The sequence below is a fragment of the Abramis brama genome (assembly GCF_963993115.1).
Source record: "Abramis brama genome assembly, chromosome: 7".
Lineage (NCBI taxonomy): Eukaryota > Metazoa > Chordata > Actinopteri > Cypriniformes > Leuciscidae > Abramis > Abramis brama.
The window spans coordinates 36,797,023-36,821,605 of record NC_139969.1 but is presented as its reverse complement, the minus strand read 5'-3'; the positions used below and the strand labels follow the sequence as shown (position 1 = coordinate 36,821,605).

The window sequence follows — 24,583 nt, the reverse complement described above, 5'->3', positions numbered from 1 at the left end:
CCGTCATAAATGCCTGTGGCTTCTCAGAGCACGCAGATGAAACGCAATAAACGCTGTCGTGTTCTCTTGCGTTCAGACGCTGGTGTTCGTGTGAGACGCTTCTGGGTGGGAAATAAACCAAATCATTCTGACTTTGGCTCAGACATTTCAAAATGACCAAACCAACATTTGAGATGCTGAGTGATGCGATTGGTCCGCTGGATAGTCCAGTTATCCAATCACAGCCTCTGTTGAGGCAAAGACATGTGAGTTTTGGATCATCATAGTTTATGCACATGTCTCCTTATGGATAAAAAAAAAAAAAAAACATCCTCAATTGAGTGCATACGTTTTTATGAACATTTTTTTATTTATGCACATCTTGCCATTTCCATCCATCTTAATTTTTAAGCGATATCCCAAAATCCGTTAAAAAAAAATAAGTGGATGGAATAGCTATTGAATCATAAATTTCCTGTTATCTCTGTAAAGCTGCTTTGAAACAATCTGTATTGTATAAAGCACTATATAAATAAAAAGAGACTTGCCTATAGTGTCCTGATTTGTTAAAGTCCCCCTGTAGTCAATAATTTTATCCCTTAAACTCATCTTTGATCACCAAAATTACATATTTAAACGTTTTTCCTTGGAAAAAAAATTCTTCATGCCTTAAAATATATTGAATGTAACTCTACACCCTTGCCTCATTTGGTATTCGTGGTTCTATGAATATGCAAATGAGCCCCGCCTCCACTCACTCAGCTCAGAGATCCACTCGTTGACGATCACACGTTGATCTGATTGGTTACAAGGTAGTTTGTGACGTCAGAAACACCAAATTTATGATTGATCATGATCTTGATCATGATCATGATCTTGTTTCAGTGTTTTTGAGACTGTCTTTGGTTCACTGCAGTTTTAAGGAGAAAATACTCAGCAATGGAGCTGACTTATGAATTTACACATGGTTTGTCTTAAAGCATATTAAAACACCACATAGACATATAAACAAGATTTTCTTTAAAAGTGCCACTGATCATGAAGTTGTTTCACCCATCAATGTTTCTGTTGACTATCAATAACATTTATCAAAATTAGGTTTAATTAATCAGGCTACTCATGCTAATTCCTTCACAAGTTTAATCAGAAATAATCAAGAACATGTAATCAGAAATATAAAACAATGTCACCTCATTGGCTTGACTAATAGACCCCTTCACGGTTGACGTCACAGGAAAATTTGTAGTTCGCAATGCGCAGGTCGGGGTCAGAAAGTTAATTCCATCCCATTGAATTGTGTGTTAACCAGAGAATTTCTCGTCAAGAAAAAAAATGCCTACTTGTTGCGTCGTGGACTGTGAAAATCGCACCAGTTGTGGAGTCAAGTTTTTCAGGATTCCTGCAGGATCTCATCCGTTTAAAAAAAAAATAGACGACATCTGTTCAGATAGATACTGCTATCTGTAAGTCTGTAGCATGACACAGGTCAATTAATGCCAGATATCAAACTTCACCTAACTATTAAATCAGTCTACAGTTTATAGAAAACATTTGTTTACTTACCATGGCTTAACTCTACAGTTGTTGTCACAATGTTGGCGCTAGCCTGAGGCTAACTACTAGCAGCTGGCTACGTCTGTAGCATGACACAGGTTCATGACATTTTAAAAACTATTAACCTGCATAGCTTAACGTTATAGTGTTCAGAAAACTGTTCATGCCATCCAGGCTTTCGAGTTTAATCTAACAGAAAGGGATGATAAAGGATGACTTTACCTGATATGACATGAGCACAAACACAAGCCTCTTTGATCGTAGCATTGTCCCAGTCTGCCCGTTTATATATATATATATATAAAAAAAGAAAAACTATGAACAGTTTTCTGTACACTAGCTGTTAACAATGCAGGTTAAGCTATGCAGGTTAATGTTTTTTTAAATGTCATGGACCTGTGTCATGCTACAGACGTAGCCAGCTGCTAGTAAGTAGTTAGCCGAAGGCTAGCGACAACATTGTGACAACAACGGTAGAGTTAAGCCATGGTAAGTAAACAAATGTTTTCTGTAATCTGTAGACTGATTTAATAGTTAGGTGAAGTTTGATATCTGGCATTAATCTCATGCTACATTCTTAGCAGATAGCAGTATCTATCTGAATAGATAGCAGTACCAGTGAATATCTGGCCACTTGCTAACGTTGTCTACCCATTCTGTTAGGAGCTCGAGATCAGACAATCGCCCTTAGCTAAAACAAGTTTATTATGGTACTGTTCCCGTTCCTGTGGTGGCAAAGACAGTGCATACCCTTGACACAATATGCCGCTCTATTAGCCGCGCCATTTTTCTGAGCGCGCACCCAACCTAGGCGTTCGATGTTTACAAACATTGAAGGGGTCTATAGCATATCTGGAGTGTTACAGTCCACCATTCTTGTAAGTCTTTCTGAATTTCACTATTTACAGTTGGTCCTCGTCGGCAGGGTGATCAGCGTGACTTTGGACAGTGTCTCTTGACGTGGGTCAGTAGATTGCTGGACTGTGTGAACTTCCTCCCGCAGAGCGGACAGTGGTACGGCCTCTCTCCGGTGTGCACTCGCTCGTGTCTCTTCAGGGCTCCCGAGTGACTGAAGCTCCTGCCGCAGTGGGAACACTTGTAGGGCTTCTCTCCGGTGTGAACCCGCTGGTGCATCTTCAGCGCGTTGGCCGTGACGAAGGCGCTGCCGCACTCGGAGCACACGTGATCTCTCACACCCGTGTGTATGTTCTCATGATCTTTGAAAGTGCAGAGGCGCGAGAAACTCTTGCCGCAGATGGAGCACAGGAACGGCTTCTCGTTCGAGTGAATCGACAGGTGTGTTTTTAAGTGCGACGCCAGGATGAATTTCTTCCCGCACTGATCGCAGGTGAACGGCCGTTCGCCGGAGTGATAGCGCAGGTGACCTTTGACATCCGTGGCCCGTTTGAAAGTCTTCCCGCACTGAAGGCACGTGAACGGCCTGGCTTCGGTTCCCTTAGTTCTGTCTTGGTCAACGTCCTGTGACGGACTGAATGATTTTTCTCCAGCTATGAAGTGCGTAGGTTTCTGATACTGATGGTCCGATTCATGGTTACACGCCACTTCATTGGGTTCTTGACTTTCCTCTGTTACTTCTGCCGAGTCTAAAATGAACACGTGATATTGTCAAAATTCAATTCAAGAGGGATACGGAGTAAACTCCAGGTGGTAAAAACTGTCAGTAAGGCACAGATGTTAGGTAAGCATTTCGATCTACTTGGTAATAATAACACATTTATCAGCGCTAACTACAAGCAATTTTAATTATACGTGCATTTTGATTTCTTGGCAACACTTTACAATAAGATTTCATTAGTTAACTTTAGTTAAAGTCCCCCAGTAGTCAATAATTTTATCCCTTAAAACTCACCTTTGACCACCAAAATGACATATTTAAACATTTTTTCCTTGAAATATTTTTTTTGTGATGCCTTAAAATATCTTGAATGTAACTCTACACCCTTGCCTTATTTAGTATACGTGGTTCTTTGAATATGCAAATGAGCCCCGCTTCCACTCACTCACTCAGCTCAGAGATCCACTGGTTGACGATCACACGTTGATCTGATTGGTTACAAGGTAGTTTGTGACGTCAGAAACACCAGCGATTTCTAACCGTGTTTTTGAGACTGTCTTTGGTTCACTGCAGTTTTTAGGAGAAAATACTCAGCAATGGTGTTGACTTATGAATTTACACATGGTTTGTCTTATAGTATATTAAAAACACCACATAGACATATAAACAATATTAAAAACTTGATTTTCACCACAGAGGGACTTTTACTACATTAGTTAACATGTAGTTAAAGCATTTATAAATATCAGTTAATGTTATTCTCAACATTTACTAATACATTATTAAAATCAAGTCGTATCTGTTGTAACATTAGTTAATGAACATGAACTAACAATGTATTTTTAATAATTAATGTTAAAAAGATTAACAAGTACTGTAAAGAATGTATTGCTCATTGTTCATTAACTAAACTTAACTAATGGAACCTTATTGTAAAGTCTTACCGATTTCTTTTTTTCCTGTCACAACATCTGCATTCCTCTACAAATGAATCAAGATTGGACACAAACCTTTTTGTTCCTCATCGTCATCTTTGTTTTCTATTTGCGATGGCTCTGGATCGCTCATGTCTTCCTCTTTAATAAACAACAACTTTACAGTATTATGCTATGAAGATCTCCGTTGTTACACCTAGTTTTTCCTGGTTGACTGGATACACTTCTTCATGTGGATGGTAGAACTATTCAGCATTTACTGGTGAATTGCACTAAAGGTGCCAGATCTAAGGAAAACACACAAAAAGAAGTTAGTGAATTTAATAGGCAAGCATACCGTTATTTACACTACCTGGTTTTATTTCGATAGAGTAGCAATCTTTATGCATTTACATTTATATTTTCCTACACATTTTATTTTTTACCTTCACAGTTAATAACATACTTTACTAAATGAAATGAGACACAGATACAACAAAATATTTATACAAAACAAAAATATTAAGTAAAAATATGGGTAACACTTTATTTCAATGTGTTCTTGTTACACGTATTTACGATACAAATTAGTAAAAATTAGTATAATAAGAACACGTAGTTAATTTAGTAATAATAGTAATATTACTCAGTCCTTAAATGTATAATTACACTGTAACACAGACACCTTAAAATAAAGTGTAGCCTAACCAAAGTATGTGTAAGTAAATGTATAAGAACAGAAACAAATGTTGGTCATAAAACAAAATCGGTATAGAGACATTTTCTCATGCAACATTAAATTCATAACATCTCATCTCATCACAATGTAATTTTGACATTTTGTGTGAGCAGTCTTCTTTGTTTAGCCTAAATTGTTAACAACTTACTTTTTAACTCATACATGTGTCTTCTTCAGGGACTTGCTCTTTTTATTGGTTTGTTTGAGAATTACTGTGCACTTTGTCTGATACTGTCAGTTTATTAATATCAACTGTAAGTCTGAGACACTTGGTGTTCAGCAGAGACGGTCATATGGTTACTGAATTACCTCTTTATTTACTCCTGACATTTCCAGCAGCAAAATCATGCGTTTATTCAAGATAAAGCGCTGCTGGTTATACCGAAAGTCTACAGTAACAGCTCGCGCGCGCGTCAGCTACTTACGACTGGTGCGTCAGTTTTTACGTTACAACTTAGTCCAACGCAATTGAAAAAAAAAAAAATGTTTATTACATAAAAACAAAGTATCCGCAAGCAAACCCTCTTTTATGGCCTTTCACTAGATTACTGTTGTTTTGGCGTAAACTCCTCCCAGTGTCCGCGTTTGTAGTGACTGAATCATGTGATCAATCGTCCAGCTCACGTGACGCATCTCTCGCGTTATTTCGGGTTTCTTCTTCTCACTGCATAGGCTTGTTTATTTCTCCGCATTTCATTCATTCATCTTGTATTTTAAAGCATGAATCAATCTTCGTTAATGGTGTTTGTGTACTGATATAGTAGGCGCGGTCACCTAACACGGGGATAGTGAACTGGATCCACTGAACGCTAAGTGGATTTACACAAGCTGAGAAAGTCAAAGTGTTAGGTTGTGCCCCGCTCTCCTACGTGTTTCATGTTGCACTGATGAATGATACACCACAAAAATCTTCAGCTTTTAGTTTTATTGTTCATAAAAAAATAAAAACTGGGTAAATAGTTTCAAATGAATCTAAATTAATTCTAATTTAAAATTTTAGATAAACTTTCTAATTTTAATAAACCTATAGAAACAAATAAACTTTACATAAGACACATATAAAATTACTATACTTAAAAAGCATTGGACTCAAAAGAGTTTGAAATTCAGTTTTTGCTGTGGTATCAAAACTGATATTGAGAATTGTGAAGCCATGATATATATTGTTACTGTGAAGTAAAATTGAGATTTTGGTCATATCGCCCATCCATATTCTTTGCTATATAGCAGAAAAGGTTCCCACAGTTTTACATACAGTATGAATTTTTTTAATAGTGTTCACCACAAGTAATAGACTACATTGTAACCTGGTCAGAAATAAGTATATAAATGGCTGCTATTTTGCACAAGTTTATTTGTAATTGCCAGAAAGAAAGAATGAATGACACAGTGGGCAGAGATGAGGTTAGGAATTAAAAGTCAGTAGACCTATGTTTTTTCATTCCCTGTGACCTATACCTGCACTGGATGGCCAATTTCACATGTATTTACATTTTTTCACACAGTATTTTGTATTTTTTTTATTTTATTTTAGAATTTATGCCGATCTCTGCATGTATGTTATAGCCTATTTGTTGAATTTAACATTCAAAAATGATGGTTACTTAATGGAAGGCAATATTCTTTAAATTTAGTTGAAATGATAATTAAAGGGGCTGTTTAATAAGCTGCATGTGCCACTAAATGTTGTGTAACACCAGTGCAACTGTATGTTGTTGATAACACAAACTGCCTGTTCTTGGAAACACATGGAATAAATCTATCATGAATCACTATGAACGTCTCATCCGTTACTGTAAACCTTATTTTTGCACGATGCTGCAGACTGACGGCAGAAGGTCTGGACTCCATAGCAGCTTTCATTGGTCAAGGTCAAGGCCACGGCCACGTCATGTTTAGGGGCGTGAAAACGTAACCAATGTCCCTACAATAACAGACCGGTTTGTAAAACTCTCGTACTTTAAAGAGTCTATGCCACAAACTTTAAATACTTCACATTCTTTTGAAAATCCAGCGTTTAGTTGATCCTGATAAGCTCTCATTATCACAGTTGTAAATACGATGTCTTGCTTCTTCCATGAGGGAGTTTGGCACATAGACAGTAAAAGAAATGGACACAGCGACCCCATTGGATTCAACGGAGAAAAGTGAAGTCAATTAGAAGCACTCGCTTCCTGATGGTCGAGCGTACTGCGCAGACTTAAACTGAGCTTGACGACGTAGATGTGACGTGAGCAACCCGCCTGTCTTCTAGTAGCTGTGCCAAGAGAAATCTGAATCATTCCCTTCTGAAACTTGCAGAGACGGAGATCGTGAGTAGGAGGTGTCCATGAGCTAGGAGCAGGAGAAACTTTTGCTAAATATTCTGATTAATTATTTTGTCATTTTGCCTCCACGTCCCCCCGATTACCAGCGAGCTTCTCCTCCTGTCCATACGGTAATCTCCCTACTGTGCGACAGAGAGTCGCGTGGTTATGACGCAATCGTTAGCCTATTTTAACGAAAACTGCTTCTATGGGGCCATAACATAAGATACAAGGTAATGGAGCCCTTTATACATTGTCGTGATTCTTTAGAAATAAACAATGGACAAATGGAGTCTTTAAACGCCTCAGATGTAAAGTTATTCGCTGTCAAAGTGACGCCAAAATGAATGGGAGTCAATGGGATGCTAACAGCAGGTGATGGTCTGCTAATCAGTGGTGGCCCCCGGGGAAGCTTCAGTTTTTTCTGAAAGATTACCCCCTTGGTTTGGCATCACTGGATCTTTGTTTCCAGGTGGACCTTAAATAACGCGACACACACATCGGATCAGGACATGGCATAGCTACGTGCCAATGGCTTCTGTGCGTAAGATGCCATGCTACTTTATGTTAATACCTATGTATATGTCACTGTCAGATGTCTTGGTAAATTATTTAGTCAATTATATATAGTAGGGGAAGTACAGTAGATGAATGAAGACCACAAATCGAGGTTTCAATCAATCGAAGAATGTTTTATTTAAAAGAAAGTTGTTTACAATATCAAGAGCAGGAATCAGCTTCACTCATCAAGGGGTTTGTTGGTCGCTTCTGCTTTACAGTTGAATAAAGTAAACAGCTATCAGTGTTTAAGTAAGTGCACACAGGATTCTGATTGGTTTACACATAGATAAACTTGGAAAATCTTCAACATGGCCTTCATGTCTGTACATCAATTATAATTCTGTATAAGATGGTCTCGACCCAGGAATGTTATGCAATAGCATATTCGTAGTTCAGTATGGGCCTTTTGACCCCTCTAGAGTTGTTTCATCTCCCACCTTGCTTAAGCCAGTCCAGATCCTATCCTGAAGGACAGAGAAAGAGACAGAAGAAACACACACACCTCATCCTCAAGTTGCAGCTAACTGTCTTTTTCCCGAAACAGTAGAAGTTTGAACAACATTCTTCATTTTTCTCATTCATCATTTTAGTCAAATATGAATCTAAGAGACTATAAGAAGAGGCGGGCCTCCCTGATCATGTGACCAAAATAAACTAATATTACGCTATTAGAAGTAATTTATAAATGTGGTTTACAAAGTTCCCATTTTGTTGTGGATGTATGCAATTTTCTCATTAAAATATTAAAAAAGTATATTTCACACTTTTGAATATTTTTAAACAATGTTCTTTGATCCTAATATCTTTATTCCTTCAATTTTGTACATCTTTAAAATACACAAGTCTTTATCAAACATGTTTCCACATCCAGCCGTCGGTGAGAGAGTTGGCTGATTGGCTCTCTCAACAACTCTGATTGGCTGTTCAGCTTAGCAAACGACTCCAGAATAAAAGCAAAAGTGATGAAAGTGAGCAAAGAAGTCAAGACAGTACAGACAGAAGACTGTTATAATTGTAAGTCATCTTACCTGAGCATTCGAATGCACGAATATTTTTATAACAACATGAGCCACTAGAATGAAGAAAGTGATAAGCGCATGATATTCAAAATGGTAAGCAAGCGTCTTAGTTTCGGTTTCCCTTTTTGAATGATGAAAATAGACTATTGAAACCTTCTGATATAGAGTTATTTCCTTGCGCAGAACGCACATGATAGTTGAGTCGCCTTTAGTCCTTTTGGTGTGTTCAAGCGCAGCCTTTTCTTCGAAACGCAGCCAACGAGAGGCAACAACAACAGTCAGCTTTCGTCACGTCGGCTAGGTGTGTCCCGGGCTTAAGAGTAATTAGTTAATCAAGCAATATACTAAATATATCAACAGAAAGTATAATCTCTTTAATTCTCAATATATCCCTTGTCAACAGCTAAGACTTACAAAATGGTATGGATTGCAAATAACAACAAACAGATATCAATGCCATTGTTAATTAAATTGGTACTATTGCTCCTCACACGTTCATATAAAAACATTACAATTTAGGCCCTAATTTTAAGATTTATGTATTTCAATTGCACATAAAACATCCATCCATTTAAATTACAGAGTTTTAAACTAATAAGCTTAATGTGATGTCAGTCATACATGAACGAACGGGAAACCGGTACAATGTCTGTAATGGTACTAATGAACTAAATGCTTTAAATACACAGTAACCAAGCTTATATATTCATCATCAATAAATCCAATTTCTTTCAATATCAAACATTCTAACTAATTGAATATTGCTCGTTTCACAGCTAGATTTAAACATGTTCATACTTTTCCACTGAATACATTTAACTGTTTTCACAACATAAATAGTTAATAAAACTATGCCATTCATTATTTTATTTTTTTATTTGTATATGACTGACAAATATGCATTATATAAAATCAAAATGGATGGAAATTTTATATGAAATTCAAATACATCTTAAATTTAGTCCTAAATATTTTTTGAGTGTAGAAAATAGTAGCATTTTCATTTTATGAACCAATAATCTGCTTACTTTATTACTGCCCCTCATTTTTGGGTCTTTAATGTTTTTTTTAAATGTCATACCATTTACACCGTTTCCATTTCTTTGCCTAGAGAGCAGAGTATTTTGCTATGAGTCCGCAGATTTCTGGACGAGCTGAAACTCTTCCCACATGAAAGGCAGTGGTACGGCTTCTCTCGCTCGAGTGTTTCCAGGGATCCCGAGCACTCGTAGGCTTGTTCTTCTTTGTGATTTCTTTGGTGCATTTTCAATTCACGAGCTCTAGTGAAAGCTTCGCCGCACTCTGAGCACTCATGAGCGTTTACACCGTCATGCGTCTCCTGGTGCTTCTCATTCGCATTCATCTTTGGGTGTTTTTTATGGACTGATGGCGATTCAGAGCATAGATGAGATTTGAGACTGACCTCCTGTATGAAACTCTTCCCGCACTGATCACACGTGTAAGGCCGCTCTCCAGTGTGAATTCGCATGTGCACGTTAAAGCTTTCTTTACGTTTAAAACCTCTCCCGCAGTGCTGGCACGTGAAGGGCTTCTCTCCGGTGTGAACGACCATGTGAATCTTCAGGTGCGATTTCTGCGAAAAACATTTTCCACACTGAAGGCAGGTGTACGGTTTCTCCTGAGTGTGAATTCGCATGTGCAAATTAAAGCTCCCTTTACATTTGAAGGTGTTTCCACACTGATGGCACGTGAAAGGCTTCTCTCGCGTGTGAACTCTCATGTGAATCCTCAGGTTGCCTTTCTGGGTGCAAGCCTTGCCACACTGAAGGCACGTGAAGGGCTTCTCTCCGGTGTGAATTCGTATGTGATTCCTAAGGATTTTCCTCTCTGTAAAACTCACTCCACACTGCTGACATTTGAAAGGCTTCACTCCGGAGTGAATTCGCATGTGCATATTAAGGTTTCCTTTGCTTGCGAAGCTCCTTCCACACTGAAGGCACGCGAAAGGCTTCTCTCCGGTGTGAATTCTCATGTGAGTTTTCAGGTTTACTTTCTGCGTGAAACTCTTTCCGCACTGACGACACGTGAACGGCTTTTCTCCAGTGTGAATTCGGATGTGATTTTGAAGGATTCTTTTCTCTCTGAAACTCTTCCCGCACTGAGGGCATGTGAACGGCTTCACTCCGGTGTGAATTCTCATGTGCATATGAAGCCTTTCTTTACGGGTGAAACTTTTCCGACACTGAACGCACGTGAAGGGTTTCTCTCCGGTGTGAACTCTTAAGTGCCTCGTCAGGAACCTTTTTTGAGTGAAAACCCTTCCACACTCTGAACAGGTGAAAGACCTTTTGGCGGCTTTTCGTTTGGCCTTTTCTTGGTTCAAATCTGTGTCAGTCTGTAAGCAACTCAAAGATTCGTCTTCAGTATTGAAATTCTGATTGAAGCAATGGTGCTTGTCGTCAAGGTCATTCAGTTCTTCATTTTCTTCTTTCACTTCCACTAAACCTAAAGTGAGAACAAACAAAAAGTCAAAATTCATTCCAAGATAGGGACAGGTTATTTTTTAAGGCCCTGATATACCCATGACAAAGTTCTTTTCTATTCTCCGCTAAGAAGTTGGAAATTCCTTGCAAACTATAGTATCTTCATCTTTCACTCTGCATGGCTCAGGATAACTCATGTCTTCACTCTCCTCTTTAATAAACTCAATCATTATCAAGTCACCAGTGCTGCTAAAAGCGATGTTTAGATGAATATGTAAATATGTGCCAGCTCTGCAATTCCGCTATCCAGTCGAGTCAGGTCATGTTTATTTAGCAATTTATACCAGAGGTCTTTAGGATCGCTTGGAAAATTACAGGTTGGAAATAAACTTTGCAGGACTGTGGATCTCCAGGAGCAGGGTTGAAGACGTCTACTTTATATATACAATCATTGTCGCTTTCAATTAGAATTAAAACTTAAATTTCTCCTAAAGCAGCTCTCCAGTGTGTTCATCTTTTTACTCGCGCTGGGAAACACCTTTGAAGTACCATTGGTCCGTGGCAATGACTCTAGGTAGGTGTGGTCTGAGGCTATGCCTTAAAGTGGAAATCTTGTGTTTAGAGATGCACCGATCGACCGGCTAGGGACCAGATTTTCTAGGGCTAGTGACTGCCCGATCATCCTCACGTCTTTCTGATTCAGAGCCGGTCTGTTTTGTTGCCAGCGCCACAGGCAATAACGTCAGCAGCGTGTTCTCGCTCTCTTCTCTCGGACCACGAAGTGAGACAGACCCGCCTCCTCTCACTCGCTCCTGTCAAATAGTGCTTGTGTTGCACATAATTTGACTCATTCCCGCAGGTTTCGCACTCGCACTAAAAGCGCTCGCACCACTGATCTATACAAGTGGCGCTCTCATAAAGCCGCCTTTCAAACAGCTCAGATGTACCGAATTGTCTTCTTTTTCATAGCTCATTGCTCTTAAACGGACAAATACATTTAAAAAAAAAGACATTTTCACATAATTTTGTGCGTATTTGGTACTTGCAACTGCTTGAGACTGATAGGCGGCTTGTGCGCAACACAAGCACCATTTAACCGGAGCGAATGACACGAGTGAGTGAGAGGAGGCGGGTGTGTGTCAATTCGCCATCAGAGAGAAGAGACCGAGAACGGGCACATATCGTTTCTGCAGTATCGATAGTCCTCAGATGCCAAGGCCGTAAATTATAGCAAAATATCTGGCATTAATTTGATCTCATGATGTTATTACTCCACCACCTTCGTGACATCATTAACCAGCATGGCTGAACGACAAATTTGCGACTAGCTAGTTAATTTATATTTCTTCAATGATGCATCGTACTATGGTAGATACGCAGTGAGTTTCAAAAATAAACAAAAACATAAAAAAGCTACATACACCTGATGCACGTTCTTAGATTTCTTGAAGTAGAGTTTTAAAAACATGCTGTGTTGTGTCTAGTTAATTACGAAAAGGTACACCACCATCTTGCTCTACCAAAAACAAGCACACGCAACTTTCCAAATCGTAAATGGGTCAATGCCGTAAATGCATAAAAACGGGTTTAAATGCTTAAAAGATACCATATATATTTAATACCTCTCCCATGTATGTACTCACTTTAACTTTTCAAAAACTTTTAGTTATTTGTCATTTTTCTGTTATGTAAAGTGTCAAAATATCATGTGGTGCGACCGCCCGGCCATAGCTGCTGTTTTGGAAACGTCTTTGAGATTGCTATAAATTTATTCAAATTTATTTTCTGCACTATTTGGCATGATTTTCAAAGTGTTTTGTAATCCTTTACAAAATTGCAAAACATTTGTATTTATATTTCCATTATAATATTTACACAAACTTTGTCTGATGATGTCCATTTTATGAAATATCATGCGGTGCAACCATCAAGAAACTACCACTTTGGGACTTTTATGTTGAAATCCATTCAAAGACAGGAAGTTGCATCATATACCAATTTGCCAAGGACCCATGGAAGCAGCAAGCAGGTTTGTAACTCTCTCTTAAATTTGGAAACAAATAACCTTTTTAATGGCTGGTATGTATTTACCACATTTGGATATCATGTGGTATGACCTCAAAAAAACGATGAATATTAAGTTATTTCCACAAATATATATTTTTATTATAGATTTCATAGTGCCCTTTTGTGGGAAGCTAGCTTGTTTTGTTTAGGTGGCCAATTCTGTGCCTGTAAATTTTGACTGAATTTGAAAATATCATGTAGTGCGACCAAATATCATGTGGTGCGACCAATGCAGAGTGTTTTCCATGATACATAGTTTGTCCTAGATTGGCAGTTTTTGTGCTTTTATATTCAATTGATGGTTTATATACATAAAGTACTTTATTTTAGTATCATTTGGAATAGATTTTTATGCAATTTGGGTCATCTTTGTACAATATGAGAAAAATGCAAAAACATAATTTAGAGCATGTAATTTCAGTTTGATAATTATGTATTTATTAGTCATTTATTATGTATTTATTTCTAACTATTTTAATCTATTTTACCAGATGCCACTGTCGAGCAAAATAAAAAAAACGCTGCCTGTCAATTCTGACCCTGCAGCAAGAGAGAAGTACCTTGCTAGGAGAAGAGAAAGGTATGTTAAAAAAAATTAAAAAATGAAAACTATAAATAAAGCAACATGGAGTTTAGACAACTTATGTGTTTTTCATTACCTTGGAAGAAATTAATTTCTTCATTAACATGTTCTCCTGCTGTCATCTATCATTGGTCCAAAGTAAAGCAGACTATACACCATAGATTTATGACATGATGCTATATTACATCGGGTGAAAATAACTTATTCATGTGGCCACAAATTCCGGATGTCATTTTCTACTGTAAGAAAGATGTTCATGCTGTCATCTCAGAACCTGATCCAGCAACCTCTCGCTACTCTAAATCGAGCAGCCAAGATTGGGCAAAGTTCAGAAATAACTGGGATTAAACAAAATGCCTGCAGTTAACACCATGTGCCGCACTTTCTCACAGTCATTCCAAATACCCATCAGCAGCAATCAGATGATTGTCAAGTTCAATTAAATGTTTGTTCACAAGGCCACTAACTGTTTGTGATGAGGCATGATTACATGATTATACATGGTTCTGATCAAAATGTATTAATTCCAATGTCATCGTCAAGTTATGTTTGCGATGATTTTCATAACAAATGTTTATAAAATGTTTGTTCATAAAAATTCTGTGAAATTTTAATAAAATCTGGTTTAAATCTATTATTTGTATGGAATGTATTGTTTACTGATCTCTTTTGATTTTTAACAATATAAGGTCTTTGTATCATTTGGAGGGACCACTCATCATGTGGTGTGACCAAAAATAGCAATAGCCTAACTGTATTAAAAAATAAAATAAAATATCTGTGGCTGAAATATAAATCACTGATACATTATGCTTAAGTGAATGGTATTTTTAAAACATTTGTATCAGTTTTATGCGATTTACAGGCAAAAAATAAGTCTGTTAACTAGATAAGGCGGCGACTGAAATTGCAGAACAAAAATATGAGATCATTATACAAAAACTCAAAAGAAAAGCAAATACTTTGTTTTAAACACTTTAATTACTGAAAACATGTAAAAAATAATAATAATAATAATTTATGTTAAGGAAATTAATTCATTTTAAGCATTGGTGTGATTGGCAAAGGACAAAAAAGCAGGAAAATATACGGCGTGGCGACAGCATTTCCTTTTGTTGAAAGCCCAGATAAAAGTAAAAAGCTTGATTCTGATTTTATTACATTTATTGTAAGTTGCGATTGATAGTAGATAATAAATGTATAACTGACGCTAACAATGTTGTGCTTTTGACTCTCGAGGAGAAATCAAAACAAATGAGTGCAGCACACACAAAAGAAACTCAGCTAACTACATAATGCCTATAAAAATTCAAAATGTGGAGTTTTTATATTTTTAACATATGATGCAGTTAAGCAACCTCACACGACCAATGACGTTTTCCTGAATACCATCATGACTGAAAATATGACATTGATTTCAAACAACAGTTCAATTAACAGTTAAAATTAAGTCACTTACATTTTAGATGCAATATTGACTGTTTTTGTTCTGTTTCAGCAGAACCACAGCGCATCTCACAGAAACACTCAACCATGTCTTCTCATTACTGAATGATTCAGCGTTTTGAACAAATCAGTTGAGTCAAAGATTCAATTACCCATTCATAAACAACTGTCGCTTGAACGAATCGTTTGAATGAATCAATCAATCAATGACTCACTCATTCATCAAAACGGTCGCGTGTCGCCATCTACTGGCGGTTTAGGGTTGTGTTTAAAAGTATAATTCTTTCGAATGATTTTTATTTTGTATAGGACTTAAAACCATCTCATAACATTATTTAATGCAATTGTAATTTTTCAGTGTTTAATTTGATCAGCCCTACCTAGGGTTATTATTCTAAATAATTTAATTTATTGATCAAATTTAGGAATTTAAAATTAAAGAGTAATACATACATTTAATAAGTATAATAATATTAATAATATTTCAATATGCAGATTTAATATGCAGATTTAAATACATCAAAGCTGATTGAACACTGATGAGAATATTGCTTCAGAATAAATTATATTTATGCAGGTATTTTTTTTATATAAGTACAATGCAAAAAAAAAAAACAAAAAAAAAAAAACATGAATACAGAATAAGTACATTGTATCAAATTACCCATTTAAATGTTAATATAAAGTGGGACCTGATACAATGTGATCACTTACATGTGTATAAGTTAACTACAGCCAACTTTGTTACCTTATTGTTCCATAGCAGTTATTAATGAATGAATGAATGAATGAATAAAGAATGGACACCAACCTATTTGTTCCTCAGTGTCTTCATCTTTCACTCTGCATGGCTCAGGATAACTCATGTCTTCACTCTCCTCTTTAATAAACTGCATCGTTATAACAGTATGTCTGAACTGCACACTTATTTACTACACCGATCTCCGTTGCTTCATGGAGTCACTCCTGCTCGCTTTCAAACGCATCTTCGCCACATTATTATAATGATGAGATTATACGCAATGAATCTCAACTCGCACACTTCTTCAACGTAGTAAAAGTGTTTATACCGAACTAGTTAGATGTGGTAGATATGTGACACGCTATACAAACAACTTTAAAGCGTGTGTTGTTGTTGTTGTTCTTCTTCTTCGGTTTATTGGCGGTTCGCGTTACCGAGTGTCTGCCGCCGCCTACTGGGCTGTAAGAATGATCTTGTTTTTGATGCTAAAAGTGTGTTTATTATGTTTAGCCATTTTGCTATCGTCACCATTTCTCCTGTCGTACAACTTTTCATGGTGCATTATGTTGTATCCTCTGGATTTATCCTCACAAAGAAGCTTTAGGCAACAGAAAGTGAATGGGGGAAAAAAAAGCAGCAAAAGAATACCAGGGCTGCCAACTCTCATGCATTGAGCGTGAGACTCACGCAATTGACACTTTTCACACGCTCTCACGCCACACATCCATTTTCTCACGCACAGAAAAATTGCGGAGCAAAGAGGTACTTTTAATATTAAACTAATTATCAGCTCTTAGATTCCGTCAATTTTATTACGAAATTCAGACAAAAATACGTTTGGCGCTTGTAAATGTGACGTGACAGATCGCTGAGCGCCTCAATTCAAGTGCACGTGAACCGATCATCTGTTACTTTTTTATTTAAAGATGCAGTACAACTTACCGAAAGTATAGATAATATCGACCAATTATTTTTTTGGTGGAAAAAAAGTGAAGAATTATTTTACATTACAATTATTGGTAAAAACTATTACATTTAAAGGTAGAAAATAAGAAATACGTACAAATCTCTGAAAACACTGCACTAAAATCATGTTTAAATCTTATTAAGATTACATGTTATAAACAATCCTTTGAATTATATTTTTGGACGAAAAAGAAAGAGGAATTTTTTTTTGCTCCGGGTTATATTTGACCTGGTCCAGAAGATTAGGGGGCCAAATATGAACAAAGGACTATAGGGTTATTTTAATCATATTTCATATTTGTCAATTTATAAATGAGCACGGATTTTATGGTTTGTTGCACCGTGATCTCATGAAAATACGTATCTATTTGTACGTAAAATTTGCATATTGCAAACATATGCATATGATGTTTGAATGGACGCCCTATACGTACAATATGCATGTATGGGGGCTTCATAAACATAAAAATCTTACGTATTTGCACAATAATTACGTTTAAATGCTTACGTATGGTTTAGAATTTAAAGTGCATATAGGCGGAGCATGGCAGGGAAAGGTCTGCATTTTAGCTTCCATCTGCTTCCTGGACAATGTTAGGAAGACTGTTCCAAAGTTTAGGTGCTAAATAGGAAAAGGATCTACCGCCAGCAGTCGATTTTGATATTCTAGGTATCATCAACTGGCCAGAATTTTGAGATCGCAATAGACGTGAAGCACTATAATGCGTTAAGAGCTCATCAAGTACTGCGGAGCTAAACCATTTAGTGCTTTGTAAGTAATCAGCAATATTTTAAAATGTATATGATGTTTAAAAGGGAGCCAATGCAGTGTTGACAGAACCGGGTTAATATGGTCATACTTCCTGGTTCTGGTAAGAACTCGAGCTGCTGCGTTTTGGACCAGCTGTAGTTTATTAAGCGTGCAGGGCAACCACCCAGTAGAGCATTACAATAATCTAGCCTTGAGGTCATGAACGCATGAACTAACTGTTCCGCATTTTTCATTGAAAGCATATGACGTAATTTAGATATACTTTTAAGATGGTAGAATGCGGTTTTACAGATACTAGAAACGTGACTTTTAAATGAAAGATTGGTATCAAAGAGCACACCCAGGTTCCTAACCGACGACGAAGACTTGACAGAGCAGCCATCAAGTGTCAGACCGTTTTCTAGGTTATTACGTGAGGAAGTTTTTGGTCCAATCATTAGGAACTCTGTTTTTTCAGAATTAAGTAGTAGGAAATTACTAGTCATCCATTTTTTTATATCAGCTATGCATTCCGTTAATTTCTTGAATTGGTAAGTTTCATCAGGGCGCGAAGAGATATAGAGCTGAGTATCATCAGCATAACAGTGAAAACTAATGCCATGTTTCCTAATGATTTCTCCCAAGGGTAGCATGTACAGAGTGAAAAGCAACGGTCCTAGTACTGAGCCTTGTGGTACGCCATACTGAACTTGTGATCGATGAAACATCTCTTCATTTACTGCTACAAACTGATAACGGTCAGATAAGTATGATTTAAACCATGCTAAAGCAATTCCACTAATGCCAACATAGTTTTCTAGTCTATTTAAAAGAATGTTGTGGTCAATAGTGTCAAATGCAGCACTAAGATCAAGTAACGCTAATAGAGAGATACAACCACGATCGGATAATAATATAACTCTAATGAGAGCAGTCTCAGTACTATGGTACGGTCTAAATCCTGACTGAGAATCCTCGTAGATATGATTTCTTTCTAAAAAGAAACATAGTTGTGAGGATACCGCCTTTTCTAGTATCTTTGAAAGGATCAAGTTGCGTTTTTTTAACAAGCGGTTTAATAATAGCCAGCTTAAATGTTTTTGGTACGTATCCTAATGACAAAGATGAATTAATGGCATTAAGAAGAGGATCTATGACCTCTGGAAGCATCTCTTTCAGTAGCTTAGTCGGTATAGGGTCTAACATACATGTTGTCGATTTAAATGATTTAACAAGTTTAGACAATTCTTCCTCTTCTATTGCAATGAATGAATGGAATTTTTCCTCAGGGACACTACAATGCACTGCCTGATGCGATACTGTAGTAGATGGCTGCATAGTTATAATTTTCTCTCTAATATTATCAATCTTGCAAGTAAAGAAGTTCATTAAGTCATTACTGCTGTGCTGCTTGGAAACTTCTGAAGTAGAAGCTTTATTACTTGTTAATTTTGCCACTGTATCAAATAAATACCTACGGTTGTGTTTGTTTTCATCTAAGAGAGTCGAAAAATAAACAGATCTAGCAGTTTTTAAGGCCTTTCTGTACGCAATTGTGCTCTCTCTCCAAGAAATACAAAAAAACATCTAGTTTTGTTTTCTTCCAGTTGCGCTCCATTTTTCTGGCTTCTCTCTTAAGGGCCCGAGTGTGCTCGTTGTACCATGGTGTTGGACTATTTTCTTTAATCTTCATTAAAGGCACACTATACAGTTTAGCTGCTACCCAGCAATTTTACATCAGTGGAAAAGGCAGAATTGCTCTTTCTTTTATTTACTTTCAAGCCTAGAAATGGCCCAACCCTGAAGAAGTTAAAATAAACATGTAATAATTCTAATTATTTTATTATAATAGTAATATTCATATTATAAAAGTGTGTGTGTATGTATGTGTGTATATATATATATATATATGTATGTGTATATATATGAAGACTTCAGATGCAAAAGCCTCTAAGTGCCATCTGAAATTTTCTTCTAAAATGAGCATTTTTTTTCAAGCTCGTATATTTAAGTTCAGTAATTTCACTTTAATGACAATTAATAGGTCATTTTCATTGCCATTAAAGTGAAATAAGTGAACATAAACATACAAGCTTGATAAAAATGATAATTCTAGAAGGAAATTTCAGATGGCACTTAGAGGCTTTTGCATCTGAAGTCTTCATATATATATATATATATATATATATATATATATATATATATATATATGTATATATGTGTGTATATATATATATATATGTATATGTATATATATATATGTATATGTATATGTATATATATATATATGTATATGTATATGTATATGTATATGTATATATATATATATGTATATATATATATATATATATATATATATATATATATATATATATATATATATATATATATATATATATATCATGTTGCCATTCTGTACACTGAGTTTTAGATTTAACATAAATACCTTGTGCGTGTGTATATTCATTTCACATATCTGTTCTGTTTAATGGTATTTTCATATGGAAGTCCATGGTTATAATTATTCATAAGTATGCAGTGTCATAACTACATCTCTGACATTTATAACAAACCAAACCGTTTGAAAATCGGTAGAAATTTGAGCAAGTTATGGTTATTTAAAAAGTACATGCAGCATTAAAACACAATGTTACGAGTGAGCGAGCTGTCTGTGACAAGATGGCCGCCACGTGCGGACGTCGACCTCCATTGGCCAGCAGCGCGCACGAGACATCTAGCCTTTATTATATGATATCTATGGTTTGCACTATCAAAACCATTCAAATTGCCCCTGACAGTAGACAACATGCGCTTTTCAGCAATATACGGCTTATTACGGTAATTTCATGCAATCCATCAGCAAATGACAGCAGCTTTCTGGCAGAGCGGGAAGGAAGGATTTGCACAGAGAGATACGAAGCATGGCAGGTTAGAGTGTTTTGGATCGCATAAAATAATAAAAGAAACGAACAAATACATGGCGATAGAAATGGTAGACAGCAGAAGAGAGGATTGGGATGATTTTTAAGTAAACTTGGGAGGCGGATGGCCGTTACTCTTTCACATATCTTAGCATGTGGTGTGTGCATGTGTATGTGTGCGTGCCTTTGAATGCATGCATTTGTATATGTGTGTGTGTGTATGAAAAAAAGTGTCCTAAATGAAAATATCATTCCAATATCACAAAAAATAACTTGTATATATGTATTATAGTTAATTTTTCAACTTTAAAGTGTTAGTTTCTTTCGTTCGTGATTTTTCAGTTTTTTTCTAAATAAAAATCAGTAAATTTATTCTCTTTTTTTTATATTTGTCTATTTAAATTATATTTACTAACTCACCACACACAGTAATGGTCAACAACTGTAATTTGTTGAAATCTATCTTTCTTCTGAAAAAGATGACACCTTGCACATGAAGATAGCACATTGTTTTAGAATTTTACAGTCAAAAAATCTAGATATGTGAAAAACACCTATTTTAGCTTCAGGTTCTAGGTTGAGGTACAAATCTTGCATAGTGTGCCTTTAAGCGCAAAGGAGCAACTGTGTCTAAAGTGCTGGAAAAGAGAGAGTCAAAAGTTTCTGTCGCAATATCGAGTTATTCAATAAGCTATCTGGGATGCTGAGGAGATGAAACTGATCAGGATTAGTATTAATAAAGCAATCTTTAGTGGCAGAAGTGATAGTTCTAACATATTTGTAAATGGAGTATACACGAGACTAGATAATGATCTGAGATGTCAACACCATGCATTTCTTTCTTCTGCTGAACACAAAGGAAGATATTTTGAAGAATGTCGGTAAGCAAACAGTTGATGACTATTGACTTCCATATAGGAAAAAAAAATTGTATGGAAGTCAATGGGGTCCATCAACTGTTTGCTTACCGACGTTCTTCAAAATGATGCTCTTGTAAAAATGTTTACTTTTTGTTTATCATAGGATGCCTGCGTCCACATAAAAAAAATGCAATGTCCACATTTCTGTGGCTTGCACAATCTGCAAACACTGCGGACAAAAGCAGGATATGAAAAAAGCTGTAAAAGCTGCCAAACAAAAAACAAATGAGCGATGGGTTGAAAATATGAAAAATGGAAATAATTTCTGTATATGTAGTAATTCACTAAAAAGTCACTATAATAAATTGGCCTTTGCAGCATGAAGCATGATGTAGTGTGTGTGTGTGTGTGAGAGTGTGTGTGAGAGTGTGTGTGTGTGTGAGAGAGAGAGAGAGAGAGAGAGAGAGAGAGAGAGACTTTTTACAACTCTTTATTAAAACATGTACTAAAACCACTTAAAATACAATATATTTCACCCATGCAGACACAGTGCTACAATGTGCACATGCGAAAAACAACTCTCAAAATAAGAAATAAATAAATTAAAATAAGCACTTTAGCCCAAGCCCAAGCACTTTAAACCCTTTCAAGCTCCAAGAGCAGAGCTGAGGAAGTACTGGAGGGCCTACGTTCTTCCATTTGCCCAGCAAAAAAGACTCTTCTGCCAATTTATTCTTGAGGAAGATGCTCTCTGATAGACATCCAGAGATGCTACCAATTTCTTAACATCTTCATCTGACCTTATTACCACTGTGACATCATCAGCATGCACTTAGTCTAGCTGTTACCAAATCTGTACTAAAAGAACACACTGTAGAAATCCCACTTAACTGACGTCTCAGAACTGTCTAGAGTGGTTCAATAACAATAGCACGTAAAATACCTGAAAGGCCGCACCCTTGTTGTATACCACTGCCAACTAAAAATGGTCTTAAAAGGGTGCCATTTATTTTTCATATACTACATACATCTGTGTACAACAGCTTGACATAATAAATAAATGATGGACCAAAACCAAAAGCTTTAAGACATTTAAAAAGAAAGCCATGATCAACTTGATCAAAGGCTTTCTCCTGGTCCAAAGAAACCAAACCTACATTGAGTTTATACACCTTGGCAAAGGAAATCAAGTCTCGAACCAGAAAAAGATGATCAAAAATGTATTGATTCGGAATACAATAAGATTGATCTGAATGAATCACTGAAGATATACAAAGTTTAAGTCTATTAGTCAAAGCTTTGGAAAATATCTTGTAGTTATGTCCCAAGAAGACTGAAAACAAGTCATTTCCGATCACCGACCAAAACTGTTTATAAAATTCAGCATTCAGTCCATCCAATCCTGGAACTTTACCTGAAGAGAGTTCCTGAACAGCTACAGTCAGTTCATCAAAAGTCAAAGGTTGATAAAGTCTAGATTTCCCCTCTTCCATAATTTGAGGTAAATCTTGAAGAAGAATGTCAGTCATTTCATCATCACAGGATTCAGCCTTGTAAAGATCCTCATAAAAAGATAAAGCAAAAAACATAATTCCACGATCATCAGTCACTTTTCCTCCTCCTGGAAGTTTAAAATGACATAAAATCTTCCTATTTACAGTCTTCTTCTCCAGACTAAAAAAAGATGATGTCGGAGCATCCATGTTGCACCAGTGCACAAGTTCCAGTATGGCCTCTGGAGCTGGCAGAAGTGTCATCCAGTCCACTCCGTAGAAATCTCCTACCATCTTCCAGCCATGATTTACAGGAGGAGGAATGTCTGGCATGCACTTAAGACTCCTTCTGTGTACTGCAGCCTGATAGCTTGCCTGGCTGTGTTTGGCTGCATGGGCTGCATGCAGTATCATTCTGGTGTCTGCCTCCTCTTGACTTGTCTCTAGGTCTTTGAGTTCCAGTATCTCAAGGTCAGTATAGCTCTAACATTCATCTTAATTGCGTGACACTTGCTTCCATGTGCAACAATGACTGTTATATTGTCAATTATATTCTTTGCAGATGAGCTCCAATGTTGGAAGAAATACTCCAGTAAGTTTTCTTTATTTTGGCCACATGCCAGGAATTTTTTTCACTGCTTTGGTTTTTTTTAGTCATCTCCATATATTTAGATTTTTTGGTAGCCCTGTTCTGTGCGCCAACTACGCTCAGTTTTTTTGATGCTCAGGTCGCTGTATATGTCGCATACAAAATGAAGCTCTGTTGACTTGGTTGCCTTAGCTGAGTGAACTAATGTCCTCAGTACATGATCAGTAGGAGTGGGGAAAAAATCATTTCTTTGATGCATCACAATGCGGATGTGGACGATTCTGAATCGATTCACAAATGTCTAAAACATTTTTTTTTTTTTCTAATAACGTAATATTGACGGAACGCAAAAGGCGGAACTCTGAAGCGGACGTGCAGTGTGCGGCACATAACAGTGAAGTACACATAACAGTGAAGTACACATAACAGAGACACATGATGGCTGAGCGCCAAATTCGAACGGCACCCTCTTTGTTAAAAGCAAACGTATGGAAAATTGACCATTTCATTGTGACCTATTTAGTATTTTTTGTATGAGAGCTGCTTTCTGAATTGTTTAGTTTTCACATCAATATGCTGTAAACCGATCTGTACGTTATACTGTCCTGCAATATGTGCAATGCCAGTCACAAAAAGTTACATTTTGACTGTGCTCTCTTCAGATGTTCATTCACTTTTTTTGTATAAGCTGTTTTTGATTGTGGTATACAGCAAACATTTCAAATCATAACTCTTTATTATTTAGTTGTGTATAAGAGCGGCTTTGTATGTTACTAATTATTCCGAATATGCGTAAGTCCACAAGCATTATGTTTGTATGAGAGCTGCTGGTACATAATTCTATATTTTTGAATGAAAACGTTTTGTGATTTTGCTACAGCAAAATGTTTTTGTTTTGTTTTTTGTCTGAAGGATTATATTGTTCATTGGAAATAACAGGAGGATGTTGGTTAGAAGTCTGTTATTAAATGCTAGAGATTCAGAATATGCTAAAGTTTGTATTAATATACTACAAGTACGCTGCTAGTACAGGATGCCACACATTTATTTTCCTGTTGGTTCTCAGCAATGTT

The 24,583-nt window shown here is 36.6% G+C and overlaps 2 protein-coding genes across 2 annotated transcripts; both read right to left on the bottom strand.

Moving 5' to 3' along the window:
- Positions 1-1,101: 1,101 nt before the first annotated feature.
- On the bottom strand, positions 1,102-5,354 carry LOC311086495 (uncharacterized protein). The gene is made up of 3 exons (XM_084119408.1): positions 4,911-5,354; positions 4,120-4,331; positions 1,102-3,137 (listed from the first exon to the last, which is right to left on the bottom strand). Exons 2-3 carry the CDS (start codon positions 4,175-4,177, stop codon positions 2,464-2,466), a joined length of 732 nt encoding a protein of 243 aa, XP_083975534.1. The 5' UTR covers positions 4,178-4,331; positions 4,911-5,354; the 3' UTR covers positions 1,102-2,463.
- A 2,388-nt stretch (positions 5,355-7,742) lies between these two features.
- On the bottom strand, positions 7,743-16,349 carry LOC311086237 (uncharacterized protein). The gene is made up of 2 exons (XM_084119020.1): positions 16,000-16,349; positions 7,743-11,114 (listed from the first exon to the last, which is right to left on the bottom strand). Exons 1-2 carry the CDS (start codon positions 16,082-16,084, stop codon positions 9,733-9,735), a joined length of 1,467 nt encoding a protein of 488 aa, XP_083975146.1. The 5' UTR covers positions 16,085-16,349; the 3' UTR covers positions 7,743-9,732.
- Positions 16,350-24,583: the final 8,234 nt, after the last annotated feature.